Source organism: Micrasema longulum, unplaced genomic scaffold (assembly GCF_059751315.1).
Source record: "Micrasema longulum isolate JH-2025_06_02 unplaced genomic scaffold, ASM5975131v1 h1tg001278l, whole genome shotgun sequence".
Lineage (NCBI taxonomy): Eukaryota > Metazoa > Arthropoda > Insecta > Trichoptera > Brachycentridae > Micrasema > Micrasema longulum.
The window spans coordinates 1-24,661 of NW_028278465.1; the positions used below are offsets into that span (position 1 = coordinate 1).

The window sequence follows — 24,661 nt, forward strand, 5'->3', positions numbered from 1 at the left end:
TCCATTCCCAGCGTTGAAAATTGATATATTTTATCTGTTAGTTTAAACCTCGGAGTAATAATTCGCTAGAGAAGCCCTTTAGATCTATTGCATAGACCAAAAGCATTTCAAACTTTTGGTTTGATTTTTAGTTTAACTACAAACGTGTAACGGACGGTTTCAGTTTGCTTGAATCCTAACACCTGAGTGCCTATGGCCCGTTGTATTACTGTAAACCGTAGCTAACTGGCAGAAAAAGGATGAAGCCGAGTTAACATGGTCGAAATGCGATCTCTTAGACGAATGTGTGGGAAATCAATGTATGACAGGGTTACGAATGATGAAATCGGGCAAGAGTGTATTTCTTAGTCAGGTACAATTGATAAGATTGAGAAAGGGTCTCTGAGGTAGTTTGGTCATCTAGAACGAATGCATGACGAAATAATGGTAAAACAAGTATACATGGCTAAAATGAATGGTGACATGAGACTAGGACGACAAAAGAAGACGTGGCATGATCAGATAAACCAAAATCTTAAGTTTGGTTTTGTCAAAAGCGGGCAGAACAGAATGAATGAGGAAGAAGCTAGAAATGTATGCCAGAATAGACGTGTGTGGCGGTCCAATCTCTCTCCATACCCTTACGGGGAAATGGCGTGATGGTAATAGTAGTAGTGTAGCTAACTTCGTGGTTGATATTAAAAGATTGATCATGGAATGGTTTTTGTTCATATGGGCGATTCTATTGGCCAGTGGCGTATTATTACTTTGAGGTTTAAACACTCATTTTACGTAGGATTAAAGTTGGTATTGAAATTCGGTAGTAAGATGGCAGAAGGGACCATCTGTAATTTTCAAAAATGTTCACGAGAGCTGTAATATGTCTCAATTTCAAGACTTTAATCCACAATCTAGAATATTTTAGTGTTGCTTTTCAATAATAAATTACCATTCTAAATGACGCTGATTTTATTGCTGCAATATTAATTAAAACTTTTGAAAACTAAAACATAGACAAAAATACAGATGGTCCCTTCTGCCATCTGACTACCGAATTATCAAAACCTTTTAAGTAGTTATGGAGCTGAGATTGTTAAGTTTATTTACTTCCATATGAAAACATCTGTCTAACAAGAGAAAACCAATAGTGCTTTTAAGAGTTGCACCTTTGTAGGATTGAAAAGAGGTGTTTTTTAAAATACAATTAATAGTATAATTCAAAACATTGTTTTTTTAGTTATCCCTCTATGGAACTGAGCCATAGCTATATATCAAAAGTTGTACAATCTAAATAGACCGGTCCTACGGCCTATTTTTTAATATGGTACTTTAAAACTCGTAAAAAGAGCATATTTTAATATTGGATGAGTAAGGAATCTATAGATGAGAAGCAATTATAGGATAAAAAATCATTTTAAAAGACTTACATTTAATTTACAGATGTCATCTTCTAAGATGATTTGTTCCAATTTATCCTGCAGTCCATCGAATGCTCTCTCCACCGCCGATGCTTTTAAATCTAACTTATCACTTTGCACCGTATTTTTATCACAAACACCGATTTCATTCCTTAAATCACTAACTATATTACCCTTTCTTTCGTTTACTTGACGATAATTTCCACTCAAGGCATCATCAACATTCAATAACAGTCTTTGAGAGTTTACAACAATATCCTGGATAGATAAGCCGGAGTTATTTTTCAACTGGTCAGCATCCAAATCTGCATTGAAACCGTCTTTATTGCATTCCTTTCTATCTGATAGATTTTTATTATATTCTATTCTTTCCGTCGTTCCTTGACCAGTTTTAGAATTATCCTTGGACGTTGTTCTTGAGTTTTTTAGAAATTCTTCCGGGTCTATGAAGACGTTTTCCAGATTAACTTCTCTTACGGGAGTGTCTGGAATCGTTCTAACATAATTTTTTATGTAATCAAACAATTTCCCCCCTGAGGCATACTGCAGAACAAGAAAGAGCAGGTTTGGTGTTTCTATATAGGCAATTAGTTTGACCATGTATGGTATTTCTACAGGCATAATGGGGAGCTTATTGTCTACATTTGGTCTCATAAAGTAGTCTTCATCAGGAACTTGATTACAAGTCTTTTGGATTACCTGAAACATTACAAAATACAGTAAAAGCCCTGTTTAACGTTTTAAGGAAACAAAAAAAAAGGGTAAAACTGAGGAAAGGAAAAATGTATGGAAAAATGAAATTTCATTAAAATATAATTATTGTACAAGACTATACTAAATATACTGCAGAAAAATTGTAAGAGCTGTCATGATTGGGGATTATTAATTTTTACCAATGATTTGATTAAAAATATTTTGTATTTTTCAAGCAACACTACAATGTGTTATTTTTTATTGAATCAAAAAAAATACATGTTTAAATAATTTTATCTAGGTACTTAACCTTAAAAACACGAAAATAAAAATTTGCATAAAATGCATACAATGATTTTTTTTCTAGAATTGGGAAATTTTATTTACATGGTATCACTTTTTTTAGTATGGCAGCACAAAATTTCAAATGTCATTTACATCGCGGCAAAACTGTTTCACACTTTTATAATAACTGTTTAAACTGTCTCCTTTTCACATAATATTTATAACATAAAATAATATTACTATTGCCATTTTTTTATAATTTCTGCATTGTAATTTATTGATGTAACGACTTTATTCTTCCGAAACATGCGTCAACTGCAAGTCACTATTTAGTAAAATGTCAAAATTAGACACTTAAACAAAATGTTAATTAAAAACTCTCTCTCGCGTCACCAATATGTAACAATTGTTTTTCTTCAATTATTTACATAGAATATTATCATTCGAAAGTTTCATGCCGCTCAGAAAACATGGTTTATTTACAGTTTGTTCTTTAAGAAATTCTAAGTGCAAAACACCACAATAGTAAAAACATACATCAATAAATTAATACTTATCACTATAGATTTCAATCGACTTGGCTTTCTTTAATTACGCTTGACATTTATTTAGTTTGTTTTGTTAATTACTAATACGGATGACGTATAAATATTTGTAACTTGTAGTGACCGACCGACGTTTCGGTTTCAGTCTGTTTGTGGTGAGGGACGTGATTTTTTGCATAGGAATAGCCTGGGCAGTCAAGAGTCACGTGCTACTTTTCATCCTGAAAAAACATCTCACTCCCCCGAAACAGAATAACGATGCTACGTCGCCATAGACAAAGGGACCGTCGTATTTTTTTCATAGCGATAGTTGGATGGCCGGCAATCGATACAGGCTACTTTTTCTACATTAGAAAAATTCTTATTATCAAAAAACAAAACAAATTAATTGACTAATTTCTCCCTAATACCGAGCAGCGAAGTTGCCAGTAAAAGCAAGTATTAAATAAAATAGCAAAATGAATCTTTGATGATTAAATGTTTCTACCACAAGCCATTTATGAGCAATAAAAAAGCAGTAATAAAATAAAAAGTGAATGTACATAACGTTTTACTGTTTATGATCTATAAAAAATATACTAGAACATGTGTTGAAAATATTAAAACCGTAAACCGCTACCTCCTTTTGCACGTTTTTTTACACAGTGCAAAGGTGAAATCTTAAAAAAAAAAAAATTTTGGTTAAATCATTATGCAGTCAACCCTCCCTATGACGCGCTATTTTTATAATGCGAAGCGAAAATTGCAAACAACCATCTTATAATGCGGTTTTCATATAACGTATTTTTCGTACCAGACAACATTTCAACAACGTAAAAAAGGTTTTGGCAGAATTACAAAATTAAACTACAGTAAAACCCCTATTTTACGTTTTTCAAGGGAGCAACAAAAAAGTGTACAACTGAGGAAAACTTTAAAGTGAGGAAATGAAAAATGTATGAAAATTTAATTTCATTAAAATATAATTTTTGTACAAGACTATACTAAATATACTGCAGAAAAACTGTAAGAACTGTCATAATAGGGGATTATTCATATTTACCAATGATAAAATTAAAAATATTTAGTATTTTTTCAAACATTACTGCAATGTGTTTTTTTTTATTGAATTAAAAAAAATACATTCATTAATAATTTTATCTAGATACTTAACCTTAAAAACACGAAAATAACAACTTGAATTTGCTTAAAATGCATACAACGACTTTTTCCCTAAATATTGGGAAATTTTATTTATATGATATCACTTTTTTTAGTATGGCACCACAAAATTTCAACTGTCATAAATGACGTAAACAACGCGGACTGTTTCCGCCCCACGTAAAAAATTAAAAAACAAGAATAAATAAAAAGAGTTAAAAGGGTCAAATACCTTCATAGCATAGCACTGTTGCGATTCCGAGCAGAGCACCAGCATGACTTGTCCTCCAATTATTCCGAGAACTCGGTATTTACTGAGGTCCTCATAAGGCCTACACATGGAGCTGGCGTCGCAGTGCCTTACGGCAGCTTTTGGCCTTTGTATGGCGGAAGAGTTAGCCATGGATTCCAGAGTAAACTGAAGAAAAAAAAAACTATTTAATTAATTTTATAATTAAATGATCATCACTTCCTTTCCGCACTTAATGGTGCGTAGGGCACTGGTACACCAACATTGCAACATTGCACTAGTACACAAGCACTGTTACACCGACCGCAGTGTATCTTGATAATTTTTGTTACATGTTTGTAACAATACTTTTAAAATTAATTTAAAACTTTTAAAATGACTAATTTATTTACCTCAGATTCTGGATTATTCAAATAGTTCGCGTAGATCTTTTCAGCATATGATAAATATTTGTTTGTTTTATCTTTTACAAATTGTTTTCTAAAATCATTCGTATCATCTGAAACAAGTTATTTGAAAAAATAAAGTATTCAAACATATAAATAAATCAAAGACCATACCAAAAAGAGTATTATTGAAATGTTTCAAGGATCGGAAAAACGCTGACAAAGGTGTATTATATCCAATAGTGATTACTTTGAAAGCGACAGTATTAATATTGAGAAAAAAATAAGAATTCCTTAAAATATAAACAAATGAAGGAGTTTAGTGTTTTTTTTGTTTTTTTTAATAGACAATCAAACTAAGCTTTTCTTTTTTTAAATCTGTATTTTACTATCAGCGCTATGATTTTTTCAAGTTTTACATTTTTGAAATTACTCATCCTGTGAAGTCACAAGTTCTGTTTGGTGATTTCTGCTGATTGGTCAGTTGGCTTCCCAGATTTTTTTCACAATTTTTTTTAAAACTTAAAAAATCATAGCGCTGATAATAAAATACAGATTTAAAAAAAATAAATTGTGAAAAAAGGATGGAAATCTATCACAACTAAAGAACTAGTGACGTCATTCAAAGTAAAAATCTTTTTTTAATTATTTTTTTTTAACAAAATAGAAATACTTGAGTTCTAATATATACTCAATTTTCAGTCCATTTCCTAAAAGTTGTAAATAACTTGTGCAGGAAAAATGGAAATCGAGTTGTGGTAGAGTGGGATTTGAACCTCGGACCCTTGGGCCGTGAGTCCACAATACTACTACGAGACCACAACCCAGTTTTTAAAATCATTTTCATGAATTTTAAAATACATTTTTAAAATACTTCACAGCACAATTTAACGCTCTAATTTTTACCGCGTGTAAGAAAACATTATTAATATCTAATTTCCTGTAGCACTGAACTTTTTTATTCCGCTTATTTTTTATTAAACATCCATACTATATTATTTTTTACTACTGTTTTAATCTGTAGGGGCTTACTTCTTTTGAAAAAAATATTTCAAATGATAAATCGCACCGTGAGTGTAAAACCAATGCAATTGCAAATTCCTCATTTTTGAGGTTTAAATACAAAACAATCACATTTGTTACAAGCAACGTGAAATCCTCAAACCTCCATATCTCTAAACTACACTATTTACAGATACTACGCTTTTACACTCGAGGTGCGAATCGTGTTTACTTTTCACAAAACATTGGTTCAAAATAAGTGTCAACTCACTGCATATTGCAAAAACAACAGGCATACTAAACATTCCACAATAAACAGTTGAAATACATTTCCAACAATCACTTAATAAACACATCGCCTTATCGGGTGATTAATTAAAACCCCAACCTGTTTTACAAAACATTCTGAAGAAATGCGCACGGTTCATTTAATTGTTTGGTTCGCCGTGTAAAATTGAAACTTGTTAAAGTTGAATGCAATGTATTACACATAAATGATTAACTTATCTAAGCAAACTGAATATAATTCACAGGTGGATATCATCAAACGCATTATCTATTGAGTGTTAATTCTAGTAACCGAGTGTTGCTATCTGTACAAAAAATACATTCATAGTCCTAATACATAGATTACACTTTGTATTTATTTTATATCAGTAATTTTATCATCACCTCCTTTTCACACCCATTGGTGCATGGAGCACTGAACTGGCGCTCCAAAAAACGTTGTTTATTTATTTATTTATTAACGGACATTGTCCATGTATACAATTTAAGACTTTTTGTGATGTTAGCTATCATATTATGTTAATGTTATCAACTATCAAATATCTAGATTTAGTAAATGGGGTCTAGAATTTCAACCGTCTATGCGCTCAGTAGCTGCAAGACTTGTTGTTATCTAACTTCTAATTTTATAAATTTGCTTTTTATTTTGTTTTTAAAATATCACTTAAACTCTAAACTTCATTGTCAAATAAAAATTTTAAAAATAAAAATGTAAATGTAACTAGATTTCTTATTGTGCATGCGCTCTGTAGCTGCAAGATGTTCTGTTATCTAGCTCATATATATCATAATTGGAGACGAGGAACAAGAATCCCAACCGTCCATGCGCTCTGTAGCTGCAAGACGTGTTGGGATATTTATTTATTGTACAGCGCCCTTGAGGTAATTTTCACAAAAATGGCGCTATATAAATTATCCAAAAATTATTATTATTTAAATATTACAATAAAAGAAGAGTTAACAACATTTTTAAAAAATAAAAGAAGCTTTGACAAACATAAGGGACATCAAGACAAGATCTGGACTATTTATTTAGTGCTCGTTTAAATCGTTGTAAACTTGAACCGAAAAAGTCCAGATCTTGTCCCGAGTTAATAATACGACAAAGACGGGTCATTGGAGAATTAAGGCCATAGTTTGTTCTATGCTGATCGATGAACAGTACTTCATTGTTTCTGAACCTACGAGTCGGAATATTGAATTTTACTTGTCCCAGTAATGATGGAACATCGATTATACTATTTAGTATGCCGAACATATATATGGAATCAATATAAGTTCTACGTTTTTGTCGACTAGAAATATTTATCATTGACTCTATATCAGCATAAGAATAATTACCTCTCTCTAATTCAAGCATCCACGCTACTTTTCGAAGCAAGCGATGTTTTATATTTGAGCCTAATTCTAAGTTATTAGTGATATTACAGAGTTATCTTCTATTATAATACGTTCATCTTTTCAGTCCCGACATTTAATCAGTCAGTATACACGCTAACCAGCACAAAAATCGTAATGTTTGTACTATGTTCCAATCAATAAAATCAGTTTGTAACATACCTTGAGCTCCGATCAACATTTTCTCGATTCCTGCTTTATAAAAATCAAAGGCTTTCTGGTAGTCTCCTCTCGCTTCGTGCCTCGCTCCGAGACTCAATAAATACCCGGCTTCGAACACGTAACTCTCAGCCTTTAAATCTGCCGAAGATCCAAATATGCTGTCGACCGACATATCCATTCGACTCGAAGACCTGTTAGAGCTGACACAACCGTCTGCATTGTCTTTGGACTGAACGCCTTTCTCACTGTGACCATTAGCATATTGAGAACTCGATTCGAGAACGCTTTGATTAGATTCGTTAGTAGTGATGGATACATTATCGTGGGCGACGTGTTCATTGTGATTTTCGAGGAAATTTGCAACGCTTTGTGTCAGCGAAACTGACAAGTCGTCAGCATCCACCGTGTTGTTAAGTTTGTCGATAACTTCGATGTTGTTCGTACTGCTGTTCAAGTTGACCGAATTTGAAATTGAATCCAGGAAACTAAGGCTATCGATTGAAGAATCCGTGCTGATTTGCGATATATCCATGTTCGACTTATTATCAAACGCTATTAGATCTGGTAGGTTCGGCTTACTGGTGTTTGATAACAAGTCTGCGTTGCTGATTTCATTGCTGGTTTTATTTGCAGGGGGTGATATTGTCTCAGCGCGTAACGGATCGTGTAACAATAAAACGTCGGCCATATTTTCGACAGTCCCTGTGGATTCAAGAGGGGACAGACTTCTCTTGCGGTTTGAACTTGTAGGTTTGATGATATTTGAGTGGGCAGAAAAATTTCTATGGTGGGAAGAATCGAGACTTTCCATCGTCGATACTAGAAACCAAACATTTTATTTTATTTTATTGACGCCATTTTTATGTATAAAACTTTGAATAACATAATAGATTGCCCTGAGATTCTACCGCTTATTAATTTTAGAGTCCCAGTAACGCAGACCAGAAACCAATCTGTATTTAAAATTTCTAAATGTTACACTAAATCTTTTCAAAATTTATTTGTAAATAGAACCTGCAATACGTGTAATCAAAAATTAAATTGTATCGATATTAATATTATTTCTTTAACTTCCTTTAAAATATAAATTTCCAAAAAAAATTCAAGTTATGATGTTGCGCCTTGAATCCGCAGCCTATATTATGCAGGTTATGTGCAGTTCTGTATGTAGGCACATTATAAATGTACACTGTATGGTCCACTATAGTTGTATTATATGTATTTTATAATGTGCAACTGTGTGACCAATATTCAAAAGTAGATATATTTTTAAAAATATTTTATTTTATTTTATTTTATTTGGGAAATCAACAGTTCTACATACATATTTATAGTAAACAAACAGATATAGTGTATGAACTCAGAACTAATAACAGATTTCCACATAGTATACAAAGTTAGTAAGGAAAATATATTACATATCAAATAAATACATACAATTTATACATACAAAAATGTTATTTTCATGTACTCAATAATCAAAGAATTTTTTAATATTTATTTTAAGAACATTAAGTTACTGTAAATTGGGCGGGATTAGGACAAGAATGCTTGAAGAGAGGATAAGGAGGAGAAGGGAGATGTACATATTTATTATTATAATGTCTACTAAGTTACATAATGCATTTTTAGTGTAAATTTTTAATCTGACAGAGTGATATTTGTGTAATCTATATTTTTAAATTTTGTATTGTACACTGAAAAAGTCCTACGAAAAAAAGCATTTTTAACATACGATGTTTTACTTATTGGTATATGTAATACATTTACATTTTTAGTAATATTACATTGTTGCATTGTTGATTTTTATAAGAAATTCTATTTTTACTATCGTATATGTCCATATAAAGTTAAAAGCGGCAGTTAGACTGTCAGATAGTATGGCTTATTCGTAGTATTGCCTTTAAGCAAATCGAACGTCTCATCCGCTGTATTGGATTTAGGGATACACGCGTTTTGCTTCTTCAGAAAAGAGGATTAATTTGCGATACTGAATTTGATTGAATGCAAGCATTCTATCGGTCAATTTCAAAATTCAAATGTACTGATCGATGCGGCCAGTCCCATTCGATTGAAAACGCCAAAAAAAAACGTAACAAGAGCAAAATAAGAGAGTGGCTACTCGATCAAAAGTTTATACATGAATAGATATTAAATCCATTCGGGTCAATGATAATTCATTTGACATATTTATTATATCATTATTTCGAAACCATATAAGAGAGGAGTCTAGTATGTTCTAGTTAAAATTGTAGTGTTATATGGATTCCCTGGAAAGAAAAATATTATGCGAATATGCAATAAATGATTACTTAGATAAATAAATCAATGAAACTTACCGCTGGGAGAGTCAGCAGTGGATAGAGAGTCATCCTCGGAACTTTGGTATTCGAGAGGGCCAATCACTTCAGTGGGAAGAAGTAGTGAAGATCGTATGGCCTCTATATTGCTGGGTGCAATATTTTCATCTCCACTTGGATCGGTATACGAAGACTGCAAAAAAACAAATGAAAAATGGAATCAAAGATCTGTCATATTTTTTATTTATTTAACTTTTTGTACATAATGTTATTTGTACATTGGCGGGCTTATTTCCAAATGGCAATGTCTTCCAACCAACCAATTAAATTACAGTTTTATTTTTATAATTCAAGCTACAAAACATATTCAATAGAAAATGAAGATTAAAAAGCTAAATATATATAAAAATAGAAATAAACGTATTTGTTTATAAATTACCTTAAATCAATACTATAACACAATGGGAAAAAGGAAAAAAGAGGAAAAGAGGAGAGATTAAGGAAGAGAAAGGAGATGTTTCTTCAGACGTGATTTAAACAGAGATACTGAAATAACATCTTTGATGGTGGATGGGAGATGATTCCACGAGTCAGTCGAGCGGCATGGACATTATATGAGTTAGAGAAGAAAGATGAATTGTGGATGGGTATTAAGAGAGTGCCTTGAGAATTAGAACGAAGAGGTAAACCATGAACTGATGATAAGCGTTGAAATTTTACTTCATAGCATTAGGACTATGAAGTACATTGAACAAAATTGAGAGGGAATGATAATCTCTCCGCTGTCGAATTTTGAGACATTTCAGTTACCTACGAAAATCAGAAATATGGTCATATTTCCTAAGAGGAAAAAATATACTTTATGCATGTATTATGAAGTCGATAAGTTTATCTAGTTGTTCACAGCTCAAATCATAGCGTTGGTGCCTTGGCACAATTAATTAGACGGCTAACTGCAAAGCTGGTGTTGTAGGTTCGATTCCCGCCAGTTGCAAGAAAAATTAAACTATGTTTAAAAAAATATATTTTATTAGTATGTTTTGTGTTATCAGTGCTATGATTTTTTTAAGTTTTGTAATTTTGAAATTACTCCGTCAGTGACGTCACAAGCTGTAGTCGGTGAGTTTTTACAGAAACTGGAAATGTATCACAACACTCTTATCATTGGTTAATCCAGAAAAGCTTGTGACTCTTTTTTTAAAAATAAATATTAGCATTCTTATAATTTATCAAAATATTTCAATTTTCACCGAGTTGTAAATAACTCACTATTAGAAAATGTAAATTAAGTTGGGGTAGAGTGGAATTCGAACCTCGGACCTCTGATCCCTGAGTCTGCAACACTAGCCACGATCACAACTACAACGCGATTCAAAGGAGTTTTTTTTTATTTTTTTATAGTAAAAATAATATTTGCGTTCCTATGATTTACCAAAATATTTAATTTTGAGGGCCATTTTCAACGAGTTGTAAATAACTCACTATTAGAAAATGGGAATCAAGTTGGGGTAGAGTGGGATTCGAACCATGGACCTTTGATTTGTGAGTCCGAGACACTAGCCACAGGACCACAACCCAATTTTTGTTCATTTATATTCATATTTTATACGTTTCTGAGATACTTGGCTATAAAAATAAATGCTCTAATTTTTATCCCGTGTAAGAAAACATTTTATATATCCAATTTTCCATAGCACTGAACTTCCTTATTGGTCTGGGTGTTGTGGTGTATTTTCATATCTTCCTTCCATAACCTTTCCTTCCCACCTGCTGACAAGCCTCTAAAATTGAGGCTTACCGGGTTATTCTTTTTTTTATTATTATTAAAAAACTTATTTATTTATATATACGCCCAATGGGCATTTTTAGGGACATATTTATACATGGACAATTATTATAAAGGAAAGTAGAAAGACACAATGGTATATAGTAGACTTGGTGGGAGCGGAAGCGGGAGAGAGGTGTTTATAATTTAATTTGATTCAGTAATCGTTTGAAAAAAGACAACTTGTTATTAAAGAAATCAAGACTAAAATGTTTGTTGGCAGACCTAAGAATTCTAGGCATAGAGGAATTAAAACCATAGTTAATTCTATGGTTATCAGTATGAAAGAGTAAGTCTGAGGTTTTTTTTTTGGGATATTTAATTTTATTGAGCTCAGTAGTTCAGGCGCATCAAAGAATGAGTTGAGAATTTTAAATAGGACTAGGTCGGATATATTTCGACGGTCTTGAAGAGAAGATATATTTAAGCTAGTTTCTAACTCATTATACGTATATTGGTCTCTGGATAAGCCCAACCTCAAGTCTATCTTTCTTAAAAACCCATGCATGAGAAGATGTATGAATGTTGAGGAAGCGATGTCTGTATGCAAAGACAGTGTGATATGGTGTTCTATCCTTTCTGCATACCCTTACGGAGAAACGGCGTGATGGTTTTGTTTGTTTTGTATTGTTAAATATTTAAGATAATTTTACCTGAAAGAATTTAACAAATTCGGTGCTGGTAAAAAGCGGCGGATGCAGCGCTACGAATTCTAAAAGGGCTTGTGTACACATTCTCCTGTCTTCTATAGTCTCCGGGTCAAATCTGCGGAAGTAGCCCCACTTGGTATAAACGGGACATGTTCCTTTGAGATACAGATCCTGGTGCATTTTTTTCATGTTCTTCTGCAGCTTCTGAAGCTCGCTGTACCGTTTCCAAACGGTAACCACAGTAACATCTTCCGGAGAGGCGAGAGGAAAAAGCTGAAAGATTTATTTTTAACTAAAATTTTTCATCAAAATCATTAGGTCTTTGATTCCCTTATGTTTGTCAATGCTTCTTTTATTATTTTTTAATGTTTTTAACTGTTGACATATTGTAATATGAATTACTATAATATTCTATGAATTGCATAAATGGACAATGTCCGTAAATAAAATTGAATAGTGAATTGAATTGAGTATAGATTTGTACATACTGGGACTGTTTGATGAGGCGCAAATATGTTTTTATTCAGGAAATATACAGTACGATTTGCGTAATTTTTACTGTAAACTACTTTTATTATGGTTACACATAACAGTATCACTATCATGAACAAACTTAGTAAATTGTGTTTGTTTGACTAGAAAATCAAAATGGCTGGCCGCATAGGGTACAGTGGATCACAAACCGCAGTAGACAGTTAATCACGATCCACTGTGTACTTAAGCAATTAGAAGCATTTCTTATGCTATGCACATTTTCAATAACGTCTTAATACATATTTATTTACGGTATACTAGAATGAGCCGCTGTATATTTATGCAGTCCATTCTAACAATGATAAATACAATTTCTTATAATAAATACAGGTACTAATTAAATAAAATACAACTAAATCAAATTAAAGCTAGGACAAAAAAAAATTACTACCTCAAGACAAGATCCGGTCTATCTTAGTGATTTTTTAAATCTATAAAGACTTACACCAAAAAAGTCCAGATCTTGTCTCGAGTTTACAATATGACACAATCGAGACATTGGTGAATGCAAGCCATAGTTTGTGCTGTGTTGATCGAGGAACAGCACATTATTATTTCGCAACTGGCGGATCGGAACATTGAATGCCACTTGTTCCAGAAGCGATGGTACATCAATCAAGCCATTCAGTAAATTAAACATAAATATGGAGTCAATGTTATTTCTACATTTTTGTAGACTTGAGATATTTAACATTGATTTCACTTTTTCATAAGTGTAGTCTCCCCTCTCGAGGCCAATCATCTATGCTACTTATCTCGGCTAACGACGTTGCACCGATTCAATATGATTTATCCGGCCTACATAGAAGGGAGACCAGATCACAGAGGCATATTCTAAAAGAGGACGAACGAGTGAGCAATATAGTGTTTTAACTGTGAACATATTAGTAAAGTCACTAAGTTAGTAGTTATTTGTGATCTAGTAAATCTAAAAAAATACAATGCAGTCCGAAAATACGATAATTAAGCTACAGGAATATCAAATTATAGCTATCGAGTTCAAACCATTACAAAATTACAGCCCTCCAAAAAAAGAGCGATCCACTGTCAGCACCCTGACGTATGATGAAAGCTTACATTTTACAAGGTTTTTCAATAATTTTATCTATATGTAATTGTACCCAACAGAACAAGACTCCATACTACATTTAATTTGCCAGTACCTAGGACTAACTCAAGGAAAAACTACTTTTTCTTTAGAGCATGTCATTATTACAATACTGTTCTCTCCGGTCACGCAGACATTTTTCATATCTCTTATTTGAAATATAGAAAATTCCTCATAGAAAGTACACCTGTTTAGTTTTACAATGTCGGTAATTATGTATGTATTCGTATGTTCATTATTATATTTTTGTATATTTTTATATAACTTTTTTCTTTTCTTATTCTTTAAATTTATCTTGTTTCTATTAACTTTATTTTTATAACTGTAAATAAGTATATGTATTTTTATTTTATTTGAAAGTTTCTAAGTGCCTAACAATTGTTAATTGCTTTTATTTTGATACCGATAATGTACTTAATCGATACATCACTGTGGAAAACTTTTATTAACTGTTTTCACAATTTTCGTTCATATGTATTCTTATTTTTTTTATACAATATATGTAAAAACTGTTGTTTTTTTCCCAAATAAAAATTAATAATAAAAATAGTAATTGAAACGTATATTTTGAGTCCGGAACAACACCAAGATCTCTTATTCCTTGAACAAGGTGCAAGACTGTATCTGATAGAGATTACAAATAAATGGTCAGACTTTTTAATAAGTAATAACGCAATACCTTTTGTACACGGAAAAATGGGTAATAAGTGTGTATTATCAACAAAAAACGCCAAAATATACACTTAAAAACAAAACATAACGGAAAACATATTTATATTTAAAAATATTTTTTGAAGTGCGTAAAATCGTATTTTTCCAATTATGTATTATACATGAACGCTTGAGTAATAACAATTTCTCTATATGGGTAATAAAAAGCGATTATCAACTCAATAGGTTATCTGAGCCAAAGCATAATCAATTGTACTCACGTAAGATGTAATTTTATAAATGGTGAATCCATTTTTATGTTTGGAGGTTGAGTCGGTGGTAAAACGCCGCACCCATTTATCGTTAGTATCATGCATTTTTACGAGGTTTTTCCGAAGTTTTAAAGAACCAAAACATCTTAGAATATCACATAGCGCATAAATTTGAAGAGGTGATGAATATTCGACACAAATAAGTAATTTGTTTTTTCGAGAAAATTCGTCAACACTATCAACAGCAACTGACGTTTATCTGTTTTTGGTAGTGATGGCTTGACTGTTTATTATAATCAAACTATTCGAATATATTTTTGACCGATAAAATAGTCTGTAACGGGTAACGAGACTTATTTAGTTGGTATAAAAATATAAAATATAAAAATGCTTCTATGTCCAATAACGTATAACAAATCTGCTATCCCTGTACTAGCTACATCCCAAATATAACTAACATTGCGTTGAAAAATAGATAGCAAATCACGATTTGCGCGCAATAATTTATGTTAGAAAATTGTTGGATAATATAATGGATTAATATTGGGTAGTATTTTCATAAATATTCATTCAATATTCATATAAAACTGTATTCCGGTTTTGTTCTTTGGCAAATTTTTGCCTAGCATAACGTCTGATAATGATGATAGTCCGTTATATAATGAAAGAACGGAAGGCGAATCGAAATTCCATTTTCATCGCGTTAGTAACATCTCTACTTAATTATACATCGTTGGTTTAATTATATCTTGATCATTTCTGAAAATGATTAGAAAATTTTGGATGAATTTCGGAAAAAGTGATGGTTAAACTATCAAATCGTTGAATTTTTAAAACGATTTGTCAATATTCTATTCCAGAATCATTTCCCGTAATTTGTCAATAACCTATTATTTTATTGAATATTATCATATCCGATTGCATTTGTGCACATCTCTAGTTTTCGCTGCTGTCAAAACGGGCAGCCAAAATACTTGATGGCGATCAACCTACAAATATGCAGCCACTCAATAATTATTGATAATTTGGTACTTACCTAGAAGTCCTACAATATCTCCAAAAATAAATAAGAACCTATTTTTTTCATTTCAGATACAATATTTAATTTTTAAATCAAGTTTTAAAAATTTAATTGTTAGGATTTCGTTTTTCAAAATTAGTCCCTAATTTTAAAGTTTCTTTATTTTTTTATTTTTGCAAAAGCAGTTTAGATTCAAAAGCTATTTTTATTATGGCCATTATTTGTGACTGGAAGGATGAAAAGTATAGTATTGTATGTAAAATAAAATCAGAATCTTGGACTTATGTTTCCAACTAAATAACTGCTCTCAAATAAAAAACGTAAAAAAAGATCGGTGAAGATAAATCCGCATCTTGGAGTAATCTTTGAAATGTTTGCTTACCATGCTTGAAGTCCTGGGATCAATTCCCGGCAAAGTCGACATGAAATATTTTACAGATTGTTTTATTCTGCAATATTTCATGGTGCCCTCATATAAAAAATGTATAATTGAAACAAGCTAAATTTAGCTGCATTCATTACCTTATGCACTATCAGGTAATGATTTGGGCTATGATGATGAAGATGATACTGCACCAATCTAACATTAGCCATCTAATAAATTATTATAAAATAAAATAATCTTTTTGTGTTAATGTATGGTTCATTTTACCAAAATAACAATACTAAAATTTTAAAAGAACGCTCATCCTATAAACATATGATACAGAATTATAATGTGAGGATGATGGGTTGATAGCAGAAGTGCTCTCCTGAAATCACAGCTTCATTCTTCGAATATTATACACATTTTTCTTCTTCGCAGTCTCAATTCCGGGAATTGGTTTGCAGCAAAGTCCTGCATCTTGTTCTCCACTGAGCTCTATTCTGTACATTCCTCTTCAGCTCAACTTACGAGGTGCAGTTCAAGTCATCGCACACTTGTTTTAAACACTCCCGTCAGAGGCGCCATCTGTGATTTGTCCCCTCAGCCATTTTTTCGATTATGTCATGCAGGAGACCCTAATGGCGCATAATGTCGCCAATTCATTAGGCTCGCCTCTCGGAGATAGTTTTTATTAGGTGCCTCCGTTCTTAGATTCTACTGAGCACTTCGTCATTGGTGATGTGATCTCTCCAGGAAATTCCTAATATTCATCTGAAGCACCACATCTCAAAGGCCTTCAGTCTTTTTCAATCTCTTTCAATAAGGTAATCACAGACATGATGTCTTAGAAAGTCTTTACTTTAAACAGCATATTGTTTGACCCGAAAATCTATGATTTTTTTGTTAAATGCAAACCTTGCTTGATGTAATCAGCCATCGACTTCTTTTTGTTAGACATCAGTAACACTAATAACAACTATATTTCGAGCTTGTCCAAATTTTGGTAGAGGTCAGGATTTCACCTCTTAAGAAGTTATTTAAAAGATTTCCATTTCCTCTTCCTTACCTATTTTACCATCCCATTAAAAAAAAACAATTTCCATTGACTCGTGGTGAACTGTATGTTATGTTTTATATTATCGTTCCTTTATGAAACCCATAATCGGTCAAGTTATTTGTTGTTAGTTTGTGTGTATTGTTTTTTTTTTGTATGAACACATTTATTTACAAAAAGCCCCTTTTTTTTATTGGGCATCTGCCCATCCACTCCACTCCATCTGGAGTTAGTTAACCAATTATAAAAATACTTACCATATTAGCACGAATATAACGCGACCTACATATTTGGAGCAGAAATTAAAGGAAAAATTCAAATATAAAACAAAAGTTAAATAACAATATTTTGAGTTTGTCCAAATATTTATAGACAAGGATTGGAGTCAACTCCCTTGGGAGCTGATAATAGTTACATAATACAACAGAGATGAAGATCATTCTAGAGAACTTCTAACTTCGCAAACATCAACAGATGAAATAATCGATAGAATATAGATGTTAATTGGGCAGAATGGTGAATGTTACACAGAGTGTATAATGTGGATGCCTAGACTTCTAAATATAATTCTAAGCATCCACATACCTTCTTTAGAATGTTCTTTATCTCTGTTGTATTATGTTAATAAAAATTAATTAGGTAAATTGCATTTGTTTTTTTATTCAGACATGCATTAATTAACATCAGTGTTGCTTGAATGATTACTCCCCGATGCATAATTTTCTGCCCATAAAATGTTATCCTCACTCCCATGCAGATTGTTGGAAATGCAACATTTCTAAAAACTTTTTTCAATAGACGTGTCACTATTCTAAAACCCCAAATATAAGGCAAAAGAAAATCGCATTTCTAATAAATATCGCATTCATCTAGACTCCAGCGAGTGAGGATTCGGTATAATGGGATATATATTTTTAAGATTTTTTTTCTTTACACTTGTCCGGCTTCAACACAATCGAGGATTCGTTATAATGAGTTGTTGCACATGCGAGTTATTGCTAATGATATTAGTCTTATAGCCAATTCTAGAGGCATCTAAGGTGGTTTTGTGGGTGATATTCAGACCCAGTTTAAATCACATGGCGAACCCTCAACTAATGAAGAACTGCAGGGAAAGGACTGTCATATGTCACAAGAACATGACAAATCAGGAAGTAATCTTCAAAAATGGTCATGTTCAAAATTGAATTTTACTAAATTTTTTCAGAATATTTTTGCGTGTTTAACTTCGAGCATCGTTTTAGTTCAAATTCATGTACACCACTGTTATTTTCACACAAATGGAATATTTTCAAATTGCTTAATTTAAAATTTGGTCAAGTTCACTGTTTTGCTTCAATATAGAAAAACTTCAGTCCGTAAAAGTCACGTTACTCAAATTTGGCAAAAGTGGACGTGACCATTTTTGAAGATTACGTACTTAAGTATGTTATATACATTTTATGATGACGAATGTGGGATCAGATAATGATTTTTTGAAGGAGACAGGAAGAGGATCCCAGAAAGAAATAAATTATGTTGTTTTTTTCTTAATTGGTATTACGTAACTTAGTGCTTACCTGTGTAAATGCCCCTTGGGCGTATATGTAAAATGAAAAAAGAAATGCTTAAAATAATCAGTTCTCATAAATGGTTAAACTCTCGTTTGATCCCAATTTCAAATATCGACAAGAGGAATAGGAAGCAAATAATAAAACAATTGTATTTGATCACATTTTAGTGAGTTTTATGCTTTTATGTTATTTAAAGAATACACATTAACACAATAATATGAGAACTTTCTTCTTATATAAAAGGAATTATGTTAAATATTTTAAACAACATATTTTAGGCTAGACATTTATTATTATTACTATTCACATTTTATTATCAATAAAAAACTTCAATAACGAGTTTAATCACAATGTGTTTTTGATACAATTATTAACTTAATGAAATAATCTCAATTCATGGTGTCCATTTGCAAGAGTTTGTCACATGCCTTCTCAAAATAGTATGTATATACAATATAATATTATTATGTACATCTAGTTTGAAAATTCATTCACAATACTTGTGCATTTATATTTAATTTATTTACATACAATATAAAATATTTACAATAATGGGTAATAATTTAGTTACGCATTGCATCTCACATACATGATTATGCATTGTTATCTCTCAGCATCTCTTCTTGAACACATTGAATATGCAAGAGTAATTTTACTTTGAAAACAAGAAGAACAGTATTTATCATGAAGACCAGAGACATATAATTAAGTAGACATGAAACGTTACAAGTGCCAGTCAATGGCATTTTAATTTGTGGGTTAACCTTACTTGCTTTCATATGCTACGCAATCCAATGCAGAAAAATGACATTGTTTTTGATGAGAAAATGTTTTAATTACAATGCAACTGTGAATGGTAAAACCTCGGAGAAATAACGCGCTTCCGCTACAGAGCCGTCCATGCGGCCAAAATCATTCTAGGGTTATCAATCGCAAAGTTTAAGTCTGGACATATAAATAATAACACTGATTACTAAAATTGGTAGCTCTGGCATCGAATTATGCAGAAATATATACATCTCTTTCTTACACAAATGTTTGCAAGTGTATCATATTTCTTTATTTCAATTTTTGAAGGCAACGCACTTGCTAAATATGAGATGCAGCTTGTAATGGAATAAAACGTCTATTTGTTATATGTCAATAGTGAAGATCGATTATTACTATCTAGTAACTATTTTAATTGTTCGGTAAAAAAATTCTTAAAATAAATTAATAAATATACTCATGTATCATCCGTTGCATTGATAAAAAACTGACAGAACATGCAAATATTTTTGTACAACTATTTTAAAATAAACATTATTATAATCAGAAAAAAAATTGAGATAATGATTGGTACAGGATTTATAAATTTGTCTAATTTTAAATTGTTTAATTTGAAAAAATACTCCATGGGAAGTTTTATGATTTAGTTTATTTAAATAATTGCACACTATCCCAAAGCCTACTTGATAATTAATCTGTAATGGAAATTAATTTCTACAAAGATTTTATATAAAATAATTTGCTGTAGTGCTCCGTCACTTACTGAGAATGGATAGGAATATACACGTTTGTAAATTAATATGAGTATCTTATTTTCCCTTCCAAGTAAGCAAGTGTCGGGTTGTTTGTGTGGACTGATCATAGAGAAGATCCAGATCTGAATACCCACGTGTCTTTAGTTGTAAAATCAAAATAATATGTTTAATTAAGTTATTATGAATTGCAATGTTACACAACATTATGGTTTCTTGAACTGGTTCTAAAATCTAAAGCATTACACGGGTCTAGTGCAATTTCATGTACAATAATTTCTATGCCAAATCTTGGGTCATTTTATTAGCCATTTTACACTGAGCAGTTTCCTGGATTTAGAATTGTGCATAAGCATTACTTAGATGTTTTCAGGACAATGATAGTTAACAGGCATTTTCACGGTTGACGTAAAAAAACATTTTGTAACGATGCGACTACTGGCAACTAACAGTATATTATTCTGCAATTGACAATCAACATCAGGGGCGCTATTCTGAATCTTCTCAAGGGGGTAGAGAAGATTTCTTTGTATATAATGTTATATTTTTATTTTTTGTATGCGACTACACTTTTCTTCAAATATGGTAAAACTGATATGATGATGATGATTTTTATTTGGAAAATCATTGCGACAGTAAGCATTACCCAAAACACTTCATTAGGTTGAATTGACCAAAATGTATGAGTTATTTTCCGTTTTATAATGTCAAACTATAAAACGTCAATTATAAAACTGTTTTTTTTACCTAATTTGACATTTAATCATCAGTGTGGCCATATATGAATCAAAATGACAAGGCGACCTCCGTTGTGTAATGGCTAAGACACATGACTCACGCACGGAAGGTTTGTGGTTTGAATCCCGGTGAGAACTGGCTAGTGTCTCGGACTCACGGTCCAAAGGTCCGTGGTTCGAATCCCACTCTACCCCAACTTGATTCCCATTTTCTAATAATGAGATATTTACAACTCGTTGAAAATGGCCCTCAAAATGAAATATTTGGGTAAATCATAAAAACGCAAATATTTTTTTATCAAAAAAAAAAACACAATTATTAAATGGGATTTTTCTCGAGCCTGGGTGTTCTGTGCTGTAATTCACCACTTTAATTGGCCTCCTGGCCCTGTTGTGGTGCAAAAAAAATGTAGTTGCATGCAAAAAATAAAAATCCCCACGTTACACGAGGAGGAGACGTTCAAATAGTGATTTGTCCAAATTTGGAAAAAAGCTGGTTTATATTAAATTTCATAGTTCATATCTAAATCTATGAGAAAAAATCACACTATTCGTAAAAATGTGTTTTTTCTACTTAATATATGTCTTAAAGCTCATGCATACATTTAAACAAATAGTTTTCTTAAAATCAAGTTTTTCTTTATTTTTCAAGCTCTATATTTATGTGACAAATCACTTTTTAATGTTTCCCCTTCATATAAATTAGAAATCTTCTCTACCCCTGTGGAGAAGATTCAGAATAGCACCCCATGTTTCTAAAATAACAGGGATTGTGAAACAATTGGAAATCAGTATTTCCAGAATAGAAAAGATAGCATTAAGTGAAACAAATCAGACAGAGGATAAATAAAGTGACTTTAGCAAGTACGCGTTGACGTGAACAAAATAATACAGGTGTAAGATGCGTGCTTAGATCTTGATTCAAATATTTGTTGAAAAATAAGACATGTTCTAATTTTTCTGAATTTGACCACAGATTTCACCCAGTTTGTGTATGAAATATGGGCTTCAAACCAATAATTTTAGATTTAAGGTGACATTGTATATTTCAGTATACTCGTATAGTTCCCCGTAGCTCAATCAAAATTAACTATCGACGTACTTAAAAATCTGCTAAGCATTTAAGCAATCACAATGAACATGCTTAATTATTGCAGTCATAAGTCAACACGTGTGTAATCTTCTCGTGTCAGTTTGTTTTTAAATTTTTATATTTGTAAAAATAAAATGAAGTGTTCAGTAGACTCAAATCAGTGTTTGATTTCTAATATTATAAGTTAAAATATGGAGTTCTACAAAATAAACACCAAATCAATCAAGCAATCAACCATCACTAAAAAAGGTCATATCTCATAATATGAATTTTGCAAGTAACTGCCTTTTTGCTTATGACAACAAAGTAGACGTCATTCATTGTTTTATATTAATAGCGTTTGTATAGAAGCGAACTTTAAATGTTAATTTTCCTCAATAAAATTCCCTAGGACCGAATGTGCAATTAAAATACACTTTTAGAATTCAATTGAATTCTGTATTTCAGACAGTATTTTACTAATGAAAGTTAACTTTTAACTGATATGCTTTATCAATACAGAACTGCGTAATAAGGCCGGGGCTTTAGAAAAAACAGTGGGACCTCTATATTTGTAATATTCAATTTTTTTCCCTTTTATTCATTAGTATTTTCTCTCTTACATTGGATGACACAAACATACAACATTAGATAAGCTCCTTGTTAACTTTTTTTTAAAATCTACGAATTCCTGAAAAAAAATAGAAAAATTGTTTCTTTACTTGTCATATTCTGTATTTATTAGATCCCCAGGAACAGATCAATGATAAATATAGAGGTTCGACTGTATTATAAAGTTACTTAGCTCAGTACAATTTAAAAAGAGAGATGCCTATATGTTTCTTTTTTGGGTGATACCGTGCGTGTCGGATTTCCTTCAACGTTTCGGCTGCCATTGCAGGAGCCATCTTCAGGGTAAACTGAGTGTTTTGTAGAAAAAAGTATGTGTTTAAGTACTAGTAATTTGTACCATGTCGCAGTCGGCAGTAGGCACATCTCTATTCATTTTTGTAGAATGTAGTGCTTGGAACTATGTTGAGTTTAATTTAAGCCCTTTAATTTTTGGTGTCTGGGTATTTCAATTACCTCTTTTATTATTTGTGCACTCTAATTAATGGGTTTATGTAAAGTTTTTGGTTTGAAGGGGAAAAAAAATTACATAAACACATACTTTTTTCTACAAAACACACAGTTTACCCTGAAGATAGCTCCTGCAATGGTAGCTGAAACGTCGGAACAAATCCAACACAAACGATAGCATCCAAAAAAGAAACATATTGATAACAGTGACGGTGAAAACCTTCGCACCTTTTTAAGAGAATACCAGTTTAAAACTAAGATTTGTGATTTTGGTATTTATGCCAAAATTTGCATTGGGTAAACTTGACAACATTATGTACGTTTGAAACTTATCAGATAAGAAGGAAAATCATTTTGCACTCTCTTTCAGAGGTTAAAAACATTTCTCAGCCAGATTGGGCTGAATCCTAATTAAACTTGATAGTTATTGTTGGTGATTCAGTAACGTTTATAGTGATTTGATGTTTGGTAATCAGTTGAGGTTGCACGTAGCCATTTTGTTGTACTGCCAGGGTACCACAAGAGGTTAGGGGCTGGCCGGCATGGAGTCGTCGCTCTCGAGGTAGGTCACGTAACTGTCAGCGCTGTCCGGGTGCACGAGGGAATCTTGCATCATGGGCTGGTGAAGGGGGGGAGGAGGTTGATGCATTCCACTAAGGTCGTACCCATGCATCTGCAAAAATGATTAATCAAATCAGTTTTAAATAACAAAATTCCGATACCTGATTGACAGTTGATATCGACAATGAGATATAATTATATAATTAAATAGACACGTTACAAAAGTGAAGCAGATAGTATTATAATTTGTAAATAATTGCCTTCATTCTTTGATGGACCTTCATGGTGATTAGATGTGATACTATGCAAAAAAATGCAGTGGTTTTTGATGCAAAAATGTTTGAATTAGACTGCAAATGTGAAAAAAACAAAACAATGTAATAAAATCAACTATATTTTGAGTATGTCTAAATATTTGTATGTCTGACGTTTGTATAGGATGTTTAAACATAGGCAGAATGATGAATGTTACACAGTGTGTAAAGTGGCCAATTAAACCAGCCCATGACAGTTTATAGGCCTGTAAATACCGAAACTTCTATATTCCCTCCTCAAAAATGTTTTCCCTCTGAATTGCTATAAATTTTAAAACAATAAGTATATGGTTTTTATAATATGCAAATACAATGCAATTTATAAAATAAGTAGTTGATTTATGTAAATGGGATTTAAGATATAAGGCAATTATTGATTTTTATAATTATAATGTTTGTGAAAGTAAATTTTTCTACTAAATCCCAAAAGGAACACTCCCACACTACCAGAAGTAAAACCAGAGGATGGATTATGGATTATGGGGTCTACCACAAA

The 24,661-nt window shown here is 31.9% G+C and overlaps 2 protein-coding genes across 2 annotated transcripts in view; both read right to left on the reverse strand.

The window, feature by feature from the left end:
• Window positions 1-1,406: 1,406 nt before the first annotated feature.
• On the reverse strand, window positions 1,407-15,184 carry LOC148276108 (inactive ribosomal protein S6 kinase delta-1; the record flags this gene model as incomplete). The annotated part of the gene is made up of 7 exons (XM_088234745.1): window positions 14,896-15,184; window positions 12,325-12,594; window positions 9,886-10,039; window positions 7,547-8,365; window positions 4,703-4,809; window positions 4,293-4,478; window positions 1,407-2,096 (listed from the first exon to the last, which is right to left on the reverse strand). Coding segments are annotated over exons 1-7 (2,322 nt in total), but the record flags the coding sequence as incomplete, so codon positions are not given.
• Window positions 15,185-19,030: 3,846 nt separating this feature from the next.
• Window positions 19,031-24,661, reverse strand: part of tup (LIM1_Isl and LIM2_Isl domain-containing protein tup) — a 116,592-nt gene continuing 110,961 nt past the window's right edge. Inside the window, exon 9 of the mRNA XM_088234746.1 lies at window positions 19,031-23,963. Coding sequence (XP_088090872.1) covers window positions 23,817-23,963 — 147 coding nt within the window. The 3' untranslated portion in view covers window positions 19,031-23,816. The remainder of the gene's footprint in view (window positions 23,964-24,661) is intronic.